Source organism: Oncorhynchus gorbuscha, unplaced genomic scaffold, assembly GCF_021184085.1.
Source record: "Oncorhynchus gorbuscha isolate QuinsamMale2020 ecotype Even-year unplaced genomic scaffold, OgorEven_v1.0 Un_scaffold_717, whole genome shotgun sequence".
NCBI classification, from domain to species: domain Eukaryota; kingdom Metazoa; phylum Chordata; class Actinopteri; order Salmoniformes; family Salmonidae; genus Oncorhynchus; species Oncorhynchus gorbuscha.
The window spans coordinates 293637-316541 of record NW_025745777.1 but is presented as its reverse complement, the minus strand read 5'-3'; the positions used below and the strand labels follow the sequence as shown (position 1 = coordinate 316541).

Genomic DNA, 22905 nt, shown 5'->3' with positions numbered 1-22905 from the left:
GGGTTGGCTGGTCTTCATGTTGTGTACCAGGGTTGGCTGGTCTGCATGTTGTATACCAGGGTTGGCTGGTCTTCATGTTGTATACCAGGGTTGGCTGGTCTGCATGTTGGATGAGAGAGGAGGGGATGAGAGAGGGGTAGAGGCACTTGTCATCTCCCGTCTGGATTACTGCAACTCGCTGTTGGCTGGGCTCCCTGCCTGTGCCATTAAACCCCTTCAACTCATCCAGAACGCCGCAGCCCGTCTGGTGTTCAACCTTCCCAAGTTCTCTCACGTCACCCCGCTCCTCCGTTCTCTCCACTGGCTTCCAGTTGAAGCTCGCATCCGCTACAAGACCATGGTGCTTGCCTACGGAGCTGTGAGGGGAACGGCACCTCAGTACCTCCAGGCTCTGATCAGGCCCTACACCCAAACAAGGGCACTGCGTTCATCCACCTCTGGCCTGCTCGCCTCCCTACCACTGAGGAAGTACAGCTCCCGCTCAGCCCAGTCAAAACTGTTCGCTGCCCTGGCCCCCCAATGGTGGAACAAACTCCCTCACGACGCCAGGACAGCGGAGTCAATCACCACCTTCCGGAGACACCTGAAACCCCACCTCTTTAAGGAATACCTAGGATAGGATAAGTAATCCTTCTCTCCCCCCTTTAAGATTTAGATGCACTATTGTAAAGTGACTGTTCCACTGGATGTCATAAGGTGAATGCACCAATTTGTAAGTCGCTCTGGATAAGAGCGTCTGCTAAATGACTTAAATGTAAATGTGTACCAGGGTTGGCTGGTCTGCATGTTGTATACCAGGGTTGGCTGGTCTGCATGTTGTATACCAGGGTTGTCTGGTCTTCATGTTGTATACCAGGGTTGGCTGGTCTTCATGTTGTATACCAGGGTTGGCTGGTCTGCATGTTGTGTACCAGGGTTGGCTGGTCTTCATGTTGTATACCAGGGTTGGCTGGTCTTCATGTTGTATACCAGGGTTGGCTGGTCTTCATGTTGTATACCAGGGTTGGCTGGTCTTCATGTTGTATACCAGGGTTGGCTGGTCTGCATGTTGTATACCAGGGTTGGCTGGTCTTCATGTTGTATACCAGGGTTGGCTGGTCTTCATGTTGTGTACCAGGGTTGGCTGGTCTGCATGTTGTATACCAGGGTTGGCTGGTCTTCATGTTGTATACCAGGGTTGGCTGGTCTTCATGTTGTATACCAGGGTTGGCTGGTCTTCATGTTGTATACCAGGGTTGGCTGGTCTGCATGTTGTATACCAGGGTTGGCTGGTCTTCATGTTGTATACCAGGGTTGGCTGGTCTTCATGTTGTATACCAGGGTTGGCTGGTCTTCATGTTGTATACCAGGGTTGGCTGGTCTTCATGTTGTATACCAGGGTTGGCTGGTCTTCTCTAGTCCCTCGTAGGCTCAGTCACTGGTCACTTTATTTACTAAGCCATTTGATTTAACTACCTTTTTATTTGTGCATTTTTATTGTTCAGGGTTGGCTGGTCTTTATGTTGTTCCAAATGTCCCAACTAAATTTGGTAAAAGGGCTTTTATGTCCTGCACCATTTGTCTTGGAACCCCTTACAAAATACTTTTAAACTGGAAGAACTTGTATTGGTGTTTTTAAATCACTGATGAAGGATTTTGAGGCTGATTCCCTGACCTGTCAATGTTTTTAATTTGCTGTTTTATACTCTTGTGAATTCTATGGTTTTTACTGGATCACTTGTAGTTTTTCATGTTGTCTGTCCAACTTTTTTTTGTAATGACTTGGTGCTGCCTGTCTTGGCCAGGACGCTCTTGAAAAATAGATTTTAATCTCAATGAGCCCTTCCTGGTTAAATAAAAAATTTAATCAAAAAATTAAATCTCTCTCTCTCTCTCTCTCATCCCCTCCTCTACCCCTCTCCCTACTTTCTACCTGCCCCCTCCCTCTTTCAGAGATGCAGTAGAGCGGTTGTTCTCAGAGGTGGTGGGTAGGAGGAGAGCAGAGATCCAGGGGAACCCCAAGATCTCCCAGAGCCTGTTGGCCTTTCAGAGGTACTGTACTAACACACTCAGAGCCTGTTGGCCTTTCAGAGGTACTGTACTAACACACTCAGAGCCTGCTGGCTCTATCAGAGGTACTGTACTAACACACTCAGAGCCTGCTGGCTCTATCAGAGGTACTGTACTAACACACTCAGAGCCTGCTGGCTCTATCAGAGGTACTGTACTAACACACTCAGAGCCTGCTGGCTCTATCAGAGGTACCGTACTGACACACTCAGAGCCTGCTGGCCTTTCAGAGGTACCGTACTGACACACTCAGAGCCTGCTGGCTCTATCAGAGGTACTATACTAACACACTCAGAGCCTGCTGGCTCTATCAGAGGTACTGTACTGACACACTCAGAGCCTGCTGGCTCTATCAGAGGTACTGTACTGACACACTCAGAGCCTGCTGGCTCTATCAGAGGTACTGTACTAACACACTCAGAGCCTGCTGGCTCTATCAGAGGTACTGTACTAACACACTCAGAGCCTGCTGGCTCTATCAGAGGTACTGTACTAACACACTCAGAGCCTACTGGCTCTTTCAGAGGTACTATACTAACACACTCAGAGCCTGCTGGCTCTATCAGAGGTACCATACTAACACACTCAGAGCCTGATGGCCTATTTGAGATTGCTCAAAGTAGCCACCCTTTGCCTTGTTGACAGCTTTGCACACTCTTGGCATTCTCTCAACCAGCTTCATGAGGTAGTCACCTGGAAGGCATTTCAATTAACATGTGTGGCTTGTTAAAAGTTCATTTGTGGAATGTATTTCCTCAATGCGTTTGAGACAATCAGTTGTGTTGTGACAAGGTAGGGTTGGTATACAGAAGACAGACCTATTTGGTAAAAGACCATGTCCATATTATGACGACAACAGCTCAAATAAGCAAAGAGAAACGACAGTCCATCATTACTTTAAGACATGAAGGTCCGTCAACCCGGAAAATATCAAGAACTTTGAAAGTTTCTTCAAGTGCAGTCGCAAAAACCATCAAGCGCTATGATAAAACTGTCTCATGAGGACTGCCACAGGAAAGGAAGACACAGTTACCTCTGCTGCAGAGGATAAGTTCATTAGAGTTACCTGGCTCAGAAAACGGCAATTAACTGCACCTCAGATTGCAGTCTAAATAAATGCTTCATAGTTCAGGTAACAGACACATCTCAACATCAACTGTTCAGAGGAGACTGCGTGAATCAGGCCTTCAAGGTTGAATTGCTGCAAAGAAACCACTACTAAAGGACACCAATGAGAAGAAAAGCCTTGTTGGGCCAAGAAACATGAGCCATGGACATTAGACTGGTGGAAATCTGTCCTTTGGTCTGATTTTAGATTTTTGGTTCCAACCGCCATGTCTTTGTGAGGCGCAGAGTAGGTGAACGGATGATCTCCGAATGTGTGGTTCCCACCTTGAAGCATGGAGGAGGAGGTGTGATGGTTCTTTGCTGGTGACACTGTCAGTGATTTATTTAGAATTCAAGACACACTTAACCAGCATGGCTTCTACAGCATTCTGCAGTGATACGCCATCCCATCTAGTTTGCACATCACTTGTTTTTCAACAGGACAGTGACCCAACACACCTCCAGGCTGTGTAAGACTATTTGACCAAGAAAGAAGGTGATGGAGTGCTGCATCAGATGACCTGGCCTCCATAATCACCCAACCTCAACCCAACTGAGATGGTTTGTCTGTATAACACCCCTAATTTGTCACAACACAACTGATTGGCTCAAAATGCATTAAGAAGGAAAGAAATTCCACAAATTAACTTTTAACAAGGCACACCTGTTAATTGAAATGCATTCCAGGTGACTACCTCATGAGGCTGGTTGAGAGAATGCCAAGAGTGTGCAGGGCTGTCTTCAGGGCAAGGGGTGGCAACTTTGAAGTATCTCAAATATAAAATATATTTCCATTTAACACTTTTTTTGGTTACTACATGATTCCATATGTGTTATTCCATAGTTTTGATGTCTTTACTATTATTCTACAATGTAGAATTTTTTTTTTTTTAAATGAAGAAACTCATTCAAGGTCCAAACTTTTGACTGGTACTGTATATATATGTATAATATAATATATGCCATTTAGCAGACTCTTTTATCCAAAGCGACTTACAGTCATGTGTGCATACATTCTACGTATGGGTGGTCGCGGGGATCGAACCCACTACCCTGGCGTTACAAGCGCCATGCTCTACCAACTGAGCGCCATGCTCTACCAACTCCAACTGAGCGCCATGCTCTACCAACTGACGCCATGCTCTACCAACTGAGCGCCATGCTCTACCAACTGAGCATGCTCTACCAACTGAGCGCCATGCTCTACCAACTGTGCTCTACCAACTGGCGTGCTCTACCAACTGAGCGCCATGCTCTACCAACTGAGCGCCATGCTCTACCAACTGAGCGCCATGCTCTACCAACTGAGCGCCATGCTCTACCAACTGAGCGCCATGCTCTACCAACTGAGCGCCATGCTCTACCAACTGAGCGCCATGCTCTACCAACTGAGCGCCATGCTCTACCAACTGAGCGCCATGCTCTACCAACTGAGCGCCATGCTCTACCAACTGAGCTACAGAAGGACCACCACTGCATGTTATGTATATGTACACCTCAGATTGCTTTTGACTGGTACTGTATATATATGTATGTTATGTATATATACACACAGTGCCTTCGGAAAGTATTCAGACCTATTGACTTACTCCACATTTTGTTAGGTTACAGCCTTAATCTAAAATTGATGAAATTGTTTATTTTCCCCCGTGATAGTTTTTTAATAATAAATTAACATTTACATATGTTTTCAGACCCTCTACTCAGTACTTTGTTGATGCTGTAATCGCTACCAAAGGTGCCTCGAGTCTCCATGTGAATGATGGCACACCTGTATTTGGGGAGTTTCTCCCATTCTTCTCTGTAGATCCTCTCAAGCTCTGTCAGGTTGGATGGGAAGCGTCGCTGCACAGTTATTTCAGGTCTCTCCAGAGATGCTAGATCAGGTTCAAGTCCGGTCTCTGGCAGGGCCACTCAAGGACATTCAGAGACTTGCCCAAAAGCCACTCCTGCGTTGTCTTGGCTGTGTGCTTTAGGGTCGTTGTCCCTTTGGAAGATGAACCTTTGCCCCAGTCTGACAATCTGCTCCAGAGCGCTCAGGATTTCATCAAGGATCTCTCTCTGTACTTTGCTCCGTACATCTTTGCCTTGATCCTGACTAGTCTCCCTGCCGCTGAAAAACAGCATGATGCTGCCACCACCATGCTTCACCGTAGGGATGGTGCCAGGTTTCCTCCAGACATGATGCTTGGCATTTAGGCCAAGGAGTTCGTTTCATCAGACCAAAGAATCATGTTTCATCAGGTCTGAGAGTCTTTAGGTGCCTTTTGGCAAACTCCAAGTGGGCTGTCATGGGCCTTTTATTGAGGAGTAGCTTCTGTCTGGCCACTCCACCATAAAGGCCTGATTGGTGGAGTGCTGCAGTGATGGTTGTCCTTCTGGAAGGTTCTCCCATCTCCACAGAGGAACTCTGGAGCGCTGTCAGAGTGATCATCGGGTTCTTGGTTACCTCCTTGACCAAGGTCCTTCTCCCGACTGCTCAATTTGGCCGGGCGGCCAGCTCTAGGAAGAGTCTTGGTGGTTCCAAACGTCTTTCATTTAAGAATGATGGAGACCACTGTTTTCGAAGGGACCTTCAATGCTGCAGAAATGTTTTTGTACCCTTCCCGAAATCTGTGCCTCGATGCAATCCTGTCTCTGAGCTCTACGGCCAATTCCTTCGACCTCATGACTTGGTTTTTACTCTGACATTCACTGTCAACTGTGGGACGTTATATAGACAGGTGTGTGCCTTTCCCAATCATGTCCAATCAATTGAATTTACCACAGGTAGACTCCAATCAAGTTGTAGAAACCTGTCAAGGATGATCAATGGAAACAGGATGCACCTGAGCTCAATTTTGAGTCTCATATTCTCATAGCAAAGGGTCTGAATACTTATGTAAATAAGGTATTTCAGTTTATTTATTTTTTTGCAAACATTTCTAAACCTATTTTATCTTTGTCATTATGGGGTATTGTGATGTCATTATGGGGTATTGTGATGTCATTATGGGGTATTGTGTGTAGATTGATGAGGAAAATATTTTATTTAATCCTTTTTAGAATAAGGCTGTAACATAACAATGTGGGAAAATGGGAAGGGGTCTGAATACTTTCTGAATGCACTGTATCTACAGAAGCATGTAGACACTCCTTCCAATTAGTGGATTCGACCACACCTGTTGCTGACAGGTGTATATCCTAGATCAGCACTTCTACTCTGAGATGCTTGGTAGCATGGAAACCCCTGGCTGTATAAACATGTTGCTGCTACCGGTCTGCTACCGGTCTGCTACCGGTCTGCTACCGGTCTGCTACCGGTCTGCTACCGGTCTGCTACCGGTCTGCTACCGGTCTGCTACCGGGCTGCTACCGGTCTGCTACCGGGCTGTTACCGGTCTGCTACCGGGCTGCTACCGGTCTGCTACCGGTCTGCTACCGGTCTGCTGCCGGTCTGCTACCGGGCTGTTGCCGGTCTGCTACCGGGCTGTTGCCGGTCTGCTACCGGGCTGTTGCCGGTCTGTAGCATGTCTGTTGCCGGTCTGCTACCGGGCTGTTGCCGGTCTGCTACCGGTCTGTAGCCGGTCTGTTGCCGGTCTGTAGCATGTCTGTTGCCGGTCTGTAGCATGTCTGTTGCCGGTCTGTAGCATGTCTGTTGCCGGTCTGTAGCATGTCTGTTGCCGGTCTGTAGCATGTCTGTTGCCGGTCTGTAGCATGTCTGTTGCCGGTCTGTTGCCTGTCTGTTGCCGGTCTGTTGCCGGTCTGTTGCCTGTCTGTTGCCTGTCTGTTGCCTGTCTGTTGCCTGTCTGTTGCCTGTCTGTTGCCTGTCTGTTGCCTGTCTGTTGCCTGTCTGTTGCCTGTCTGTTGCCTGTCTGTTGCCTGTCTGTAGCATGTGTAACCTGTCTGTCTGTGTGTAACCTGTCTGTCTGTGTGTAACCTGTCTGTCTGTGTGTAACCTGTCTGTCTGTGTGTAACCTGTCTGTCTGTGTGTAACCTGTCTGTCTGTGTGTAACCTGTCTGTCTGTGTAACCTGTCTGTCTGTGTAACCTGTCTGTCTGTGTAACCTGTCTGTCTGTGTAACCTGTCTGTCTCTGTAACCTGTCTGTCTGTGTGTAACCTGTCTGTCTGTGTGTAACCTGTCTGTCTGTGTGTAACCTGTCTGTCTGTGTGTAACCTGTCTGTCTGTGTGTAACCTGTCTGTCTGTGTGTAACCTGTCTGTCTGTGTGTAACCTGTCTGTCTGTGTGTAACCTGTCTGTCTGTGTGTAACCTGTCTGTCTGTGTCTGTAACCTGTCTGTCTGTGTGTAACCTGTCTGTCTGTGTGTAACCTGTCTGTCTGTGTGTAACCTGTCTGTCTGTGTGTAACCTGTCTGTCTGTGTGTAACCTGTCTGTCTGTGTGTAACCTGTCTGTCTGTGTGTAACCTGTCTGTCTGTGTGTAACCTGTCTGTCTGTGTGTAACCTGTCTGTCTGTGTGTAACCTGTCTGTCTGTGTGTAACCTGTCTGTCTGTGTGTAACCTGTCTGTCTGTGTGTAACCTGTCTGTCTGTGTGTAACCTGTCTGTCTGTGTGTAACCTGTCTGTCTGTGTGTAACCTGTCTGTCTGTGTGTAACCTGTCTGTCTGTGTGTAACCTGTCTGTCTGTGTGTAACCTGTCTGTCTGTGTGTAACCTGTCTGTCTGTGTGTAACCTGTCTGTCTGTGTGTAACCTGTCTGTCTGTGTGTAACCTGTCTGTCTGTGTGTAACCTGTCTGTCTGTGTGTAACCTGTCTGTCTGTCTGTCTGTGTGTAACCTGTCTGTCTGTGTGTAACCTGTCTGTCTGTGTGTAACCTGTCTGTCTGTGTGTAACCTGTCTGTCTGTGTGTAACCTGTCTGTCTGTGTGTAACCTGTCTGTCTGTGTGTAACCTGTCTGTCTGTGTGTAACCTGTCTGTCTGTGTGTAACCTGTCTGTCTGTGTGTAACCTGTCTGTCTGTGTGTAACCTGTCTGTCTGTGTGTAACCTGTCTGTCTGTGTGTAACCTGTCTGTCTGTGTGTAACCTGTCTGTCTGTGTGTAACCTGTCTGTCTGTGTGTAACCTGTCTGTCTGTGTGTAACCTGTCTGTCTGTGTGTAACCTGTCTGTCTGTGTGTAACCTGTCTGTCTGTGTGTAACCTGTCTGTCTGTGTGTAACCTGTCTGTCTGTGTGTAACCTGTCTGTCTGTGTGTAACCTGTCTGTCTGTGTGTAACCTGTCTGTCTGTGTGTAACCTGTCTGTCTGTGTGTAACCTGTCTGTCTGTGTGTAACCTGTCTGTCTGTGTGTAACCTGTCTGTCTGTGTGTAACCTGTCTGTCTGTGTGTAACCTGTCTGTCTGTGTGTAACCTGTCTGTCTGTGTGTAACCTGTGTGTCTGTGTGTAACCTGTCTGTCTGTGTGTAACCTGTCTGTCTGTGTGTAACCTGTCTGTCTGTGTGTAACCTGTCTGTCTGTGTGTAACCTGTCTGTCTGTGTGTAACCTGTCTGTCTGTGTGTAACCTGTCTGTCTGTGTGTAACCTGTCTGTCTGTGTGTAACCTGTCTGTCTGTGTGTCTGTCTGTGTGTAACCTGTCTGTCTGTGTGTAACCTGTCTGTCTGTGTGTAACCTGTCTGTCTGTGTGTAACCTGTCTGTCTGTGTGTAACCTGTCTGTCTGTGTGTAACCTGTCTGTCTGTGTGTAACCTGTCTGTCTGTGTGTAACCTGTCTGTCTGTGTGTAACCTGTCTGTCTGTGTGTAACCTGTCTGTCTGTGTGTAACCTGTCTGTCTGTGTGTAACCTGTCTGTCTGTGTGTAACCTGTCTGTCTGTGTGTAACCTGTCTGTCTGTGTGTAACCTGTCTGTCTGTGTGTAACCTGTCTGTCTGTGTGTAACCTGTCTGTCTGTGTGTAACCTGTCTGTCTGTGTGTAACCTGTCTGTCTGTGTGTAACCTGTCTGTCTGTGTGTAACCTGTCTGTCTGTCTGTCTGTGTAACCTGTCTGTCTGTCTGTCTGTGTAACCTGTCTGTCTGTGTAACCTGTCTGTCTGTGTAACCTGTCTGTCTGTGTAACCTGTCTGTCTGTGTAACCTGTCTGTCTGTGTGTAACCTGTCTGTCTGTGTGTAACCTGTCTGTCTGTGTGTAACCTGTCTGTCTGTGTGTAACCTGTCTGTCTGTGTGTAACCTGTCTGTCTGTGTGTAACCTGTCTGTCTGTGTGTAACCTGTCTGTCTGTGTGTAACCTGTCTGTCTGTGTGTAACCTGTCTGTCTGTGTGTAACCTGTCTGTCTGTGTGTAACCTGTCTGTCTGTGTAACCTGTCTGTCTGTGTGTAACCTGTCTGTCTGTGTGTAACCTGTCTGTCTGTGTGTAACCTGTCTGTCTGTGTGTAACCTGTCTGTCTGTGTGTAACCTGTCTGTCTGTGTGTAACCTGTCTGTAGGTATGGTGATCAGGCAGCCAGAGGAATCCCCAAGACCAGTCCTGGTAGAGGAGCAGGAGGGTTCTTCTCTGGAGTTCTCACTGCACTCACCTGTGTCGCGGTAAGAGAGAGGGAGGGGGTTTGGGAGAGGTAAGAGAGAGGGAGGGGGTTTGGGAGAGGTAAGAGAGAGGGAGGGGGTTTGGGAGAGGTAAGAGAGAGGGGGGGGTTTGGGAGAGGTAAGAGAGAGGGAGGGGGTTTGGGAGAGGTGAGAGAGAGGGAGGGGGTTTGGGAGAGGTGAGAGAGAGGGAGGGGGTTTGGGAGAGGTGAGAGAGAGGGAGGGGGTTTGGGAGAGGTGAGAGAGAGGGAGGGGGTTTGGGAGAGGTGAGAGAGAGGAGGGGGTTTGGGAGAGGTGAGGGAGAGGGAGGGGGTTTGGGAGAGGTGAGGGAGGGGGTTTGGGAGAGGTGAGGGAGGGGGTTTGGGAGAGGTGAGGGAGGGGGTTTGGGAGAGGTGAGGGAGGGGGTTTGGGAGAGGTGAGGGAGGGGGTTTGGGAGAGGTGAGGGAGAGGGAGGGGGTTTGGGAGAGGTAAGAGAGAGAGAGGGAGGGGTTTGGGAGAGGTAAGAGAGAGAGGGGAGGGGGTTTGGGAGAGGTAAGAGGAGAGAGGGGGGGGTTTGGGAGAGGTAAGGAGAGAGGGGGGGGGTTTGGGAGAGGTAAGAGAGAGAGAGGGAGGGGGTTTGGGAGAGGTAAGAGAGAGAGAGGGGAGGGGTTTGGGAGAGGTAAGAGAGGAGAGGAGGGGGTTTGGGAGAGGTAAGAGGGAGGGAGGGGGTTTGGGAGGGGGAGGGGGTTTGGGAGAGGTGAGGGAGGGGGGCTGGGAGAGGTAAGAGGGAAGGGGTTTGGGAGAGGTAAGAGGGAAGGGGTTTGGGAGAGGTGAGGGAGGGGGTTGGGAGGGGTTTGGGAGAGGTGAGGGAGGGGGAGGGGGTTTGGGAGAGGTGAGGGAGGGGGGAGGGGGTTTGGGAGAGGTGAGGGAGGGGGAGGGGGTTTGGGAGAGGTAGGAGAGAGGGGGGTTTGGCAGAGGTAGGAGAGAGGGGGGGTTTGGGAGAGGTAGGAGAGAGGGGGTTTGGGAGAGGTAGGAGAGAGGCCGGAGAGGGAGGGAGGGGGTTTGATGGGGAGAGGGAGGGGGTTTGATGGGGAGAGAGGGAGGGGTTTGATGGGGAGAGCTCAGAGAGAGAGTTTGGAAAGAGAGGGGGCTTGATGGGGAGAGGTCAGAGAGAGAGAGGGGTTTGATGGGGAGAGGTCAGAGAGAGAGAGGGGGTTTGATGGGGAGAGGTCAGAGAGAGAGAGGGGGGTTTGATGGGGAAAGGTCAGAGAGAGAGAGGGGTTTGATGGGGAGAGGTCAGAGAGAGGGGGGGGTTTGATGGGGAGAGGTCAGAGAGAGGGAGGGGGTTTAATGGGGAGAGGTCAGAGAGAGGGAGGGGTTTGATGGGGAGAGGTCAGAGAGAGGGAGGGGGTTTGATGGGGAGAGGTCAGAGAGAGGGAGGGGTTTGATGGGGAGAGGTCAGAGAGAGGGAGGGGTTTGATGGGGAGAGGTCAGAGAGAGGGAGGGGGTTTGATGGGGAGAGGTCAGAGAGAGAGGGGGGGCCTTGATGGGGAGAGGTCAGAGAGAGGGAGGGGTTTGATGGGGAGAGGTCAGAGAGAGGGAGGGGTTTGATGGGGAGAGGTCAGAGGGAGGGGTTTGATGGGGAGAGGTCAGAGGGAGGGGGTTTGATGGGGAGAGGTCAGAGGGAGGGGGTTTGATGGGGAGAGGTCAGAGGGAGGGGGTTTGATGGGGAGAGGTCAGAGGGAGGGGTTTGATGGGGAGAGGTCAGAGGGAGGGGGTTTGATGGGGAGAGGTCAGAGAGGGAGGGGGTTTGATGGGGAGAGGTCAGAGAGAGGGAGGGGGTTTGATGGGGAGAGGTCAGAGGGAGAGTTCAGAGAGAGGGGGGGTTTGATGGGGAAAGGTCAGAGAGAGCGGGGTTTGATGGGGAGAGGTCAGAGAGAGAGAGTGGGGTTTGATGGGGAGGGGTCAGAGAGAGGGAGGGGGTTTGATGGGGAGAGGTCAGAGAGAGAGTGGGTTTGATGGGGAGAGGTCAGAGAGAGAGTGGGTTTGATGGGGAGAGGTCAGAGAGAGGGAGGGGGTTTGATGGGGAGAGGTCAGAGAGAGGGAGGGGGTTTGATGGGGAGAGGTCAGAGGGAGAGTTCAGAGAGAGAGGGGGATGGGGAAAGGTCAGAGAGAATGGGGAGAGGTCAGAGAGAGAGGGGGTTTGATGGGGAGGGGTCAGAGAGAGGGAGGGGGTTTGATGGGGAGAGGTCAGAGAGAGAGTGGGTTTGATGGGGAGAGGTCAGAGAGTGGGTTTGATGGGGAGAGGTCAGAGAGAGAGGGGGGTTTGATGGGGAGAGGTCAGAGAGAGGGAGGGGGTTTGATGGGGAGAGGTCAGAGAGAGGGAGGGGGTTTGATGGGGAGAGGTCAGAGAGAGGGAGGGGGTTTGATGGGGAGAGGTCAGAGAGAGGGAGGGGGTTTGATGGGGAGAGGTCAGAGAGAGGGAGGGGGTTTGATGGGGAGAGGTCAGAGAGAGGGAGGGGGTTTGATGGGGAGAGGTCAGAGGGAGAGTTCAGAGAGAGTGGGGTTTGATGGGGAGAGGTCAGAGAGAGAGAGGGGGTTTGATGGGGAGAGGTCAGAGAGAGGGGGGGGTTTGATGGGGAGAGGTCAGAGAGAGGGAGGGGTTTGATGGGGAGAGGTCAGAGAGAGAGTGGGTTTGATGGGGAGAGGTCAGAGAGAGGGAGGGGGTTTGATGGGGAGAGGTCAGAGGGAGAGTTCAGAGAGAGAGTGGGGTTTGATGGGGAGAGGTCAGAGAGAGGGAGGGGGTTTGATGGGGAGAGGTCAGAGAGAGAGGGGGGGTTTGATGGGGAGAGGTCAGAGAGAGAGAGGGGGGGTTTGATGGGGAGAGGTCAGAGGGAAAGAGAGGGGGTTTGATGGGGAGAGGTCAGAGAGAGGGAGTTGTAGTGTGTGTGTGGGGGGGACAGGAATGATTGTAGTGTGTGGGGGGACAGGAATGATTGTAGTGTGTGGGGGGACAGGAATGATTGTAGTGTGGGGGGGACAGGAATGATTGTAGTGTGGGGGGCAGGAATGATTGTAGTGTGGGGGGGGGCAGGAATGATTGTAGTGTGGGGGGGATTGTAGTGTGTGGGGGGGCAGGAATGATTGTAGTGTGGGGGGGGGGGCAGGAATGATTGTAGTGTGGGGGGGGACAGGAATGATTGTAGTGTGGGGGGGGCAGGAATGATTGTAGTGTGGGGGGACAGGAATGATTGTAGTGTGTGGGGGGGACAGGAATGATTGTAGTGTGGGGGGGACAGGAATGACTGTAGTGTGTGGGGGGACAGGAATGATTGTTTCAGGAATGATTGTAGTGTGTGGGGGGACAGGAATGATTGTAGTGTGTGGGGGGTGGACAGGAATGATTGTAGATGTGTGGGGGGACAGGAATGATTGTAGTGTGTGGGGGGACAGGAATGATTGTAGTGTGTGGGGGGTTTGGAATGATTGTAGTGTGTGGGGGAGGGGGATTGTAGTGTAATGAGGAATGATTGTAGTGGGAATGATTGTAGTGTGTGGGGGACAGGAATGATCGTAGTGTGTGGGGACAGGAATGATCGTAGTGGGGGGGGACAGGAATGATCGTAGTGGGGGGGGACAGGAATGATTGTAGTGTGTGGGTGGGGGGACAGGAATGATCGTAGGTGTGGGTGGGGGGGGCAGGAATGATCGTAGTGTGTGGGGGGGATTGTTGTGTGGGGGAAGGAATGATTGTAGTGTGTGGGGGGAAGGAATGATTGTAGTGTGTGGGGGAAGGAATGATTGTAGTGTGTGGGGGGGAAGGAATGATTGTAGTGTGTGGGGGGACAGGAATGATCGTAGTGGGGGGGAGGAATGATCGTAGTGGGGGGGGTTTGGGAGAGGAATGATCGTAGTGGGGGGGGTTTGGAATGATCGTAGTGTGTGGGGGGGGAGGGTAAGGAATGATTGAGGGGTGGGGGAAGGAATGATTGTAGTGTGTGGGGGGGAAGGAATGATTGTTGTGGGGGGAAGGAATGATTGTAGTGTGTGGGGGGGACAGGAATGATCGTAGTGGGGGGGGGGAATGATCGTAGTGGGGGGGCAGGAATGATCGTAGTGGGGGCAGGAATGATCGTAGTGGGGGGCAGGAATGATCGTAGTGGGGGGCCAGGAATGAGGGAGGGGGGGGGGACAGGAATGATTGTAGTGTGTGGGTGGGGGGGGACAGGAATGATTGTAGTGTGGGGTGGGGGGAGGAATGATTGTAGTGTGTGGGGGGGTTTGGAATGATCGTAGTGTGTGGGGGGGGGATCGTTTGGGGGGGGGCAGGAATGATCGTAGGGGGGGGGACAGGAATGATTGTAGTGTGGGGGGGGACAGGAATGATTGTAGTGTGGGGGGACAGGAATGATTGTAGTGTGTGGGTGGGGACAGGAATGGGTAGTGTGTGGGGGGGACAGGAATGATCGTAGTGTGTGGGGGGGTTTGGGAGGAATGATCGGGTGTGTGGGGGACAGGAATGATCGTGGGAGGGGGGGACAGGAATGATCGTAGTGTGTGGGGGGGGACAGGAATGATTGTAGTGGGTTTGATTGTAGTGGTGGGGGGGGGACAGGAATGATTGTAGGTCAGGGGACAGGAATGATTGTAGTGGGGGGGGGGGTTGAATGATTGTAGTGTGTGGGGGGGGGCAGGAATGATTGGGGAGAGGTAGTGAGGGGGGGGTTTGGACAGGAATGGGGTTGGGGAGGGTGGGAATGATCGTAGAGTGTGGGGGGAGAATGATCGTAGAGGGGGGTTTGAATGATCGGGGTGGGGGGGGGTTTGGAATGAGGTAGTGTGTGGGGGGGGGAGACAGGAATGATCGTAGTGTGGGGGGGACAGGAATGATTGTAGTGGGGGGTGACAGGAATGATTGTAGTGTGGGGGGACAGGAATGATTGTAGTGTGTGGGGGGACAGGATTGATCGTAGTGTGTGGGGGGGACAGGAATGAGAGGGGTGTGGGGGAGGGACAGGAATGATTGTAGTGTGGGGGGTCAGGAATGATTGTAGTGTGTGGGGGGGGGGGACAGGAATGATTGTAGTGTGGGGGGGACAGGAATGATTGGGTTTGGGGGAGGTCAGGAATGATTGTAGTGGGGGGGTGACAGGAATGATCGGGTGAGGGGGGGGACAGGAATGATTGTAGGGGGGGGTAGGAATGATTGTAGTGTGTGGGGGGGGAATGATTGGGTGTGGTGGGGGGACAGGGATTGTAGTTGTGGGGGGGCAGGAATGATTGTAGTGTGTGGGGGGGGGACAGGTTTGTAGTGTGGGAGAGGGACAGGAGAGAGTGGGGGGGGGAATGATTGTAGTGGGGGGGGGGACAGGAATGATTGTAGTGGGGGGGAAGGAATGATTGTAGTGTGTGGGGGGGTCAGGAATGATTGTAGTGTGGGGGGGCAGGAATGATTGGTGTGGGGGGCAGGAATGATTGTAGTGGGAATGATTGTAGTGTGTAGGGGGGACAGGAATGATTGTAGTGTGGGGGGGGACAGGAATGATTGTAGTGTGTGGGGGGACAGGAATGATCGTAGTGGGGGACAGGAATGATCGGGAGTGGGGGGGACAGGAATGATTTGAGTGGGGGGACAGGAATGATTGTAGTGTGGGGGGGGGGGGCAGGAATGATCGTAGTGTGTGGGTGGGGGGCAGGAATGATTGTAGTGTGGGGGAAGGAATGATTGTAGTTGATGGGGAAGGAATGATTGTAGTGTGTGGGGGAAGGAATGGTGTAGTTTGATGGGGACAGGAATGATCGTAGTGTGGGGGGGATGGGGAATGATCGTAGTGGGGGGCAGGGATGATCGTAGTGGGGGGCAGGAATGATCGTAGTGGGGGGGGAATGATTGATGGGGAGAGGAATGATCGTAGTGGGGGGGGAATGATTTGATGGGGACAGGAATGATCGTAGTGGGGGGGGAATTTGTAGTGTGGGAGGGGGCAGGAATGATCGTTTGATGGGGGGGCAGGAATGATCGTAGTGTGTGGGGGGCAGGAATGATCGTAGAGTGGGGGGGGACAGGAATGATTGTAGTGTGGGGGGGGACAGGAATGATTGTAGTGTGGGGGGGGACAGGAATTGTAGTGTGTGGGGGGGACAGGAATGATTGAGTGTGGGGGGGGAATGATTGTAGTGTGGGGGGGGGACAGGAATGATTGTAGTGTGTGGGGTTGATTGTAGTGTGGGGGGGTCAGGAATGATTGTAGTGTGTGGGGGGCAGGAATGGTCAGTGTGTGGGGGGGGGACAGGAATGATCGTAGTGTGTGGGGGACAGGAATGATCGTAGTGTGGGGGGGACAGGAATGATCGGGGTGTGTGGGGGGACAGGAATGATCGTAGTGTGGGGGGGACAGGAATGATTGTATGGGGGGGTGACAGGAATGATTGTAGTGTGGGGGGGGACAGGAATGATTGTAGTGTGGGGGGGGTCAGATTGATCGAGTGAGGGGGGACAGGAATGATTGTAGTGTGTGGGGGAGGGACAGGAATGATTGTAGTGTGTGGGGGGGACAGGAATGATTGTAGTGTGGGGGGGGTCAGGAATGATCGTAGTGTGGGGGGTGACAGGAATGATTGTAGTGTGGGGGGTGACAGGAATGATCGTTGTGATGGGGGGACAGGAATGATTGTAGTGTGGGGGGGTAGGAATTTGTAGTGGGGGGGGTCAGGAATGATTGTAGTGTGGGTGGGGGGACAGGAATGATTGTAGTGTGGGGGGGGGGGGAATGATTGTAGTGTGGAGGGGGGGGACAGGAATGATTGTAGTGTGTGGGGGGGACAGGAATGATTGTAGTGTGGGGGGGGGGCAGGAATGATTGTAGTGTGGGTGGGGGGACAGGAATGATCGAGTTGTGGGTGGGGGGCAGGAATGATCGTAGTGGGGGGGGGGATGATTGTAGTGTGGGGGGGACAGGAATGATTGTAGTGTGGGGACAGGAATGATTGTAGTGGGGGGTTTGATGGGGGGGGGGGCAGGAATGATCAGTGGGGGGGGGAGGAATGATGAGTGGGGGGACAGGAATGATCGGAGTCAGGGGGGGGGGGGGGACAGGAATGATTGTAGTGGTGGGGGGACAGGATTGATCGTAGTGTGTGGGGGGGTTTGATTGTAGTGTGGGGGGGGGACAGGAATGATTGTAGTGTGGGGGGGACAGGAATGATTGTAGTGTGTGGGGGGAGGTGACAGGAATGATCGTAGGGGTTTGGGGGGGGGACAGGAATGATTGTAGTGTGGGGGGGTAGGAATGATTGTAGTGTGTGGGGGGACAGGAATGATTGTAGTGTGTGGTGGGGGGGACAGGAATGATTGTAGTGTGTGGGGGGGCAGGAATGATTGTAGTGTGTGGGGGGGGGGGGACAGAATGATTGTAGTGTTGGGGGGAGGAATGATTGTAGTGTGTGGGGGGGACAGGAATGATTGTAGTGTGGGGGGGGACAGGAATGATCGTAGTGTGGGGGGGGACAGGAATGATTGTAGTGTGGGGGGGACAGGAATGATTGTAGTGTGGGTGGGGGGACAGGAATGATTGTAGTGTGGGGGGGGGACAGGAATGATTGTAGTGTGGGTGGGGGGGACAGGAATGATCGTAGTGTTGGGTGGGGGGGCAGGAATGATCAGTGTGTGGGGGGAAGGAATGATTGTAGTGTGGGGGGGTCAAGGAATGATTGTAGTGTGGGGGGAAGGAATGATTGTAGGGTGGGGGGAAGGAATGATTGTAGTGTGTGGGGGGGACAGGAATGATTGTAGTGTGGGGGGGGACAGGAATGATTGTAGTGGGAGGGGGAATGATCGGGGGGGGGGCAGGAATGATCGGTGGGGGGGCAGGAATGATCGTAGTGGGGGGGGACAGGAATGATCGTAGTGGGGGGGGAATTTGTAGTGTGGGGTGGGGGGCAGGAATGATCGTAGTGTGTGGGGGGGCAGGAATGATCGTAGTGTGGGGGGGGGGAATGATGTAGTGGGGGGGGACAGGAATGATTGTAGTGTGGGGGGGGGGGGGGGTTTGATGGGGGGGGTCAGGAATGACTGTAGTGTGTGGGGGGGACAGGAATTTGTAGTGTGGGGGGGTCAGGAATGATTGTAGTGTGATGGGGGGACAGGAATGATTGTAGTGTGTGGGGGGACAGGAATGATTGTAGTGTGGGGGGACAGGAATGATTGTTGTGTGGGGACAGGAATGATTGTAGTGTGTGGGGGGGAATGATTGTAGTGTGTGGGGGGAGGAATGATTGTAGTGTGTGGGGGGAAGGAATGATTGTAGTGTGGGGGGGACAGGAATGATCGAGTGTGTGGGGGGACAGGAATGATCGTGTGGGGGGACAGGAATGATCAGAGTGGGGGGGACAGGAATGATCGGGGGGGGACAGGAATGATCGTAGTGGGGGGGGAATTTGTAGTGTGGGGTGGGGGGGGACAGGAATGATTGTAGTGTGTGGGTGGGGGGGGCAGGAATGATTGTAGTGTGGGGGGGGGAGGAATGATTGTAGTGTGGGGGGGAAGGAATGATTGTAGTGTGGGGGGAAGGAATGATTGTAGTGTGGGGGGGAAGGAATGATTGTAGTGTGTGGGGGGGGGACAGGAATGATTGTAGTGTGTGGGGGGACAGGAATGATTGTAGTGGGGGGGGCAGGAATGATCGTAGTGGGGGGGGCAGGAATGATCGTAGTGGGGGGCAGGAATGATCGTAGTGGGGGGGACAGGAATGATCGTAGTGGGGGGGGACAGGAATGATCGTAGTGGGGGGGGGCAGGAATGATCGTAGTGGGGGGCAGGAATGATCGTAGTGGGGGGGGGGCAGGAATGATCGTAGTGGGGGGGCAGGAATGATCGTGTAGTGGGGGGGGGGAGGAATGATCGAAGGAATGATCGTAGTGGGGGGGCCAGGAATGATCGTGTGGGGGGACAGGAATGATTGTAGTGTGTGGGTGGGGGGACAGGAATGATTGTAGTGTGTGGGTGGGGGGGCAGGAATGATTGTAGTGTGTGGGGGGGCAGGAATGATTAGTGTGTGGGGGGGACAGGAATGATTGTAGTGTGTGGGGGGGGCAGGAATGATCGTAGTGTGTGGGGGGACAGGAATGATTGTAGTGTGTGGGGGGGGACAGGAATGATTGTAGTGTGGGGGGGGACAGGAATGATTGTAGTGTGTGGGGGGACAGGAATGATTTTAGTGTGTGGGTGGGGACAGGAATGATTGTAGTGTGTGGGGGGGGCAGGAATGATTGTAGTGTGTGGGGGGGACAGGAATGATTGTAGTGTGTGGGGGGGACAGGAATGATTGTAGTGTGTGGGGGGGACAGGAATGATTGTAGTGTGTGTGGGGGACAGGAATGATTGTAGTGTGTGGGGGGGGACAGGAATGATTGTAGTGTGTGGGGGGGGACAGGAATGATTGTAGTGGGGGGGGACAGGAATGATTGTAGTGTGTGGGGGGGGACAGGAATGATTGTAGTGTGGGGGGGGGGCAGGAATGATTGTAGTGTGGGGGGGGACAGGAATGATTGTAGTGTGGGGGGGGACAGGAATGATTGTAGTGTGGGGGGGGGACAGGAATGATCGTAGTGTGTGGGGGGGACAGGAATGATTGTAGTGTGGGGGGGACAGGAATGATTGTAGTGTGTGGGGGGGGCAGGAATGATTAGTGTGTGGGGGGGGACAGGAATGATTGTAGTGTGTGGGGGGGGACAGGAATGATTGTAGTGTGGGGGGGACAGGAATGATTGTAGTGTGGGGGGGACAGGAATGATTGTAGTGTGGGGGGGACAGGAATGATTGTAGTGTGTGGGGGGGACAGGAATGATTGTAGTGTGTGGGGGAGGGACAGGAATGATTGTAGTGTGGGGGGGACAGGAATGATTGTAGTGTGGGGGGGACAGGAATGATTGTAGTGTGGGGGGGACAGGAATGATTGTAGTGTGGGGGGGTGACAGGAATGATTGTAGTGTGGGGGGGACAGGAATGATTGTAGTGTGGGGGGTAGGAATGATTGTAGTGTGGGGGGGACAGGAATGATTGTAGTGTGTGGGGGGGGACAGGAATGATTGTAGTGTGTGGGGGGGACAGGAATGATTGTAGTGTGGGGGGGACAGGAATGATTGTAGTGTGTGGGGGGGGACAGGAATGATTGTAGTGTGGGGGGAAGGAATGATCGTAGTGTGTGGGGGGGGCAGGAATGATTGTAGTGTGGGGGGCAGGAATGATTGTAGTGTGGGGGGGGAATGATTGTAGTGTGTAGGGGGGGACAGGAATGATTGTAGTGTGTAGGGGGACAGGAATGATTGTAGTGTGTGGGGGGACAGGAATGATTGTAGTGTGGGGGGGACAGGAATGATCGTAGTGGGGGGGACAGGAATGATCGTAGTGGAATGATGGGGGGGGGACAGGAATGATTGTAGTGTGGGGGGGGGGGACAGGAATGATTGTAGTGTGGGGGGGGGCAGGAATGATTGTAGTGTGGGGGGGGGAGGAATGATTGTAGTGTGGGGGGAAGGAATGATTGTAGTGTGTGGGGGAAGGAATGATTGTAGTGTGGGGGGAAGGAATGATTGTAGTGTGTGGGGGAAGGAATGATTGTAGTGTGTGGGGGGGGACAGGAATGATTGTAGTGGGGGGGGACAGGAATGATTGTGTGGGGGGGGCAGGAATGATCGTAGTGGGGGGACAGGAATGATTGTAGTGGGGGGCAGGAATGATCGGGGGGGGGACAGGAATGATTGTAGTGTGTGGGGGGGGGGGCAGGAATGATTGTAGTGTGTGGGGGGCAGGAATGATCGTAGTGTGTGGGGGGGCAGGAATGATTGTAGTGTGTGGGGGGACAGGAATGATTGTAGTGTGGGGGGACAGGAATGATTGTAGTGTGGGGGGGAAGGAATGATCGTAGTGTGGGGGGACAGGAATGATTGTAGTGTGGGGGGGACAGGAATGATTGTAGTGTGGGGGGGGAATGATCGTAGTGTGTGGGGGGGGGACAGGAATGATTGTAGTGTGGGGGGACAGGAATGATTGTAGTGTGGAGGGGGACAGGAATGATTGTAGTGTGGGGGGGGGACAGGAATGATTGTAGTGTGGGGGGGGACAGGAATGATTGTAGTGTGTGGGGGGACAGGAATGATTGTAGTGTGTGGGGGGACAGGAATGATTGTAGTGTGTGGGGGACAGGAATGATTGTAGTGTGTGGGGGGACAGGAATGATTGTAGTGTGTGGGGGGACAGGAATGATTGTAGTGTGGGGGGGACAGGAATGATTGTAGTGTGGGGGGGGAATGGAATGATTGTAGTGTGTGGGGGGACAGGAATGGAATGATTGTAGTGTGTGGGGGGACAGGAATGATTGTAGTGTGGGGGAAGGAATGATCGTAGTGTGGGGGGGACAGGAATGATTGTAGTGTGGGGGGGACAGGAATGATTGTAGTGTGGGGGGGGAAGGAATGATCGTAGTGTGTGGGGGGGCAGGAATGATTGTAGTGTGGGGGGGACAGGAATGATTGTAGTGGGAGGGGCAGGAATGATTGTAGTGTGGGGGGGGACAGGAATGATTGTAGTGTGTGGGGGGACAGGAATGATTGTAGTGTGTGGGGGGACAGGAATGATTGTAGTGTGTGGGGGGGGACAGGAATGATTGTAGTGTGTGGGGGGGACAGGAATGATTGTAGTGTGGGGGGGGACAGGAATGATTGTAGTGTGTGGGGGGGGGACAGGAATGATTGTAGTGTGTGGGGGGGGACAGGAATGATTGTAGTGTGTGGGGGGGACAGGAATGATTGTAGTGTGTGGGGGGCAGGAATGGAATGATTGTAGTGTGGGGGGGACAGGAATGATTGTAGTGTGGGGGGGACAGGAATGATTGTAGTGTGGGGGGGGGGGACAGGAATGATTGTGTGTGGGGGGGACAGGAATGATTGTAGTGTGGGGGGGGACAGGAATGATTGTAGTGTGTGGGGGGAAGGAATGATTGTAGTGTGTGGGGGGAAGGAATGATTGTAGTGTGGGGGGGGAAGGAATGATTGTAGTGTGTGGGGGGAAGGAATGATTGTAGTGGGGGGGGGGACAGGAATGATTGTAGTGTGGGGGGGGACAGGAATGATTGTAGTGTGGGGGGGAAGGAATGATTGTAGTGTGGGGGGAAAGGAATGATTGTAGTGTGGGGGGGGGGACAGGAATGATTGTAGTGTGTGGGGGGGACAGGAATGATTGTAGTGTGGGGGGGACAGGAATGATTGTAGTGTGTGGGGGGGGACAGGAATGATTGTAGTGTGGGGGGGGACAGGAATGATTGTAGTGTGTGGGGGGGGGGACAGGAATGATCGTAGTGTGGGGGGGGGACAGGAATGATTGTAGTGTGGGGGGGGACAGGAATGATTGTAGTGTGTGGGGGGGGCAGGAATGATTGTAGTGTGTGGGGGGCAGGAATGATTGTAGTGTGGGGGGGGCAGGAATGATTGTAGTGTGTGGGGGGGAATGATTGTAGTGGGGGGGACAGGAATGATTGTAGTGTGTGGGGGGGGGACAGGAATGATTGTAGTGTGTGGGGGGGACAGGAATGATTGTATGTGTGGGGGGCAGGAATGATTGTAGTGGGGGGGGACAGGAATGATTGTGTGTGGGGGGATACAGGAATGATCGTCTGTGTGGGGGGGACAGGAATGATTGTAGTGTGTGTGTACAGGAATGATTGTAGTGTGTGGGGGGGACAGGAATGATTGTAGTGTGGGGGGACAGGAATGATTGTAGTGTGTGGGGGGGACAGGAATGATTGTAGTGTGTGGGGGGGGGACAGGAATGATTGTAGTGTGGGGGGGGGGGACAGGAATGATTGTAGTGTGGGGGGGCAGGAATGATTGTGGGGGGGACAGGAATGATTGTGTGGGGGGGGGACAGGAATGATTGTGGTGTGGGGGGGACAGGAATGATTGTAGTGTGAAGGGGGGACAGGAATGATTGTAGTGTTGGGGGGACAGGAATGATTGTGGTGTGGGGGGGGCAGGAATGATTGTAGTGTGTGTGTGTCAGCTGACTTTTCTCTCTGTGTTGCAGAAATGGTCAAAGTTGAAGGGTCACAGTGTGTGTGGTTTTGTCTATTTGTTCTGATCATGTGGCAGTAAGAGAGCAACGTCTGTGTATATCTTTCTGCGTGGCAGTCCTGTCTGTCTGTCTGTCTGTCTGTCTGTTTATTTGAATGACTGTCTGTCTGTCTGTTTATTTGAATGACTGTCTGTCTG

General features: G+C 52.6%; 1 protein-coding gene across 1 annotated transcript in view; it reads left to right on the top strand.

Moving 5' to 3' along the window:
• The window catches only part of LOC124019899 (bifunctional apoptosis regulator-like), a 33065-nt gene that overhangs the window by 6187 nt on the left and 3973 nt on the right, over positions 1 to 22905 (top strand). The window contains exons 3-4 of the mRNA XM_046335342.1: positions 1933 to 2031; positions 9570 to 9669. Coding sequence (XP_046191298.1) covers positions 1933 to 2031; positions 9570 to 9669 — 199 coding nt within the window. The remainder of the gene's footprint in view (positions 1 to 1932; positions 2032 to 9569; positions 9670 to 22905) is intronic.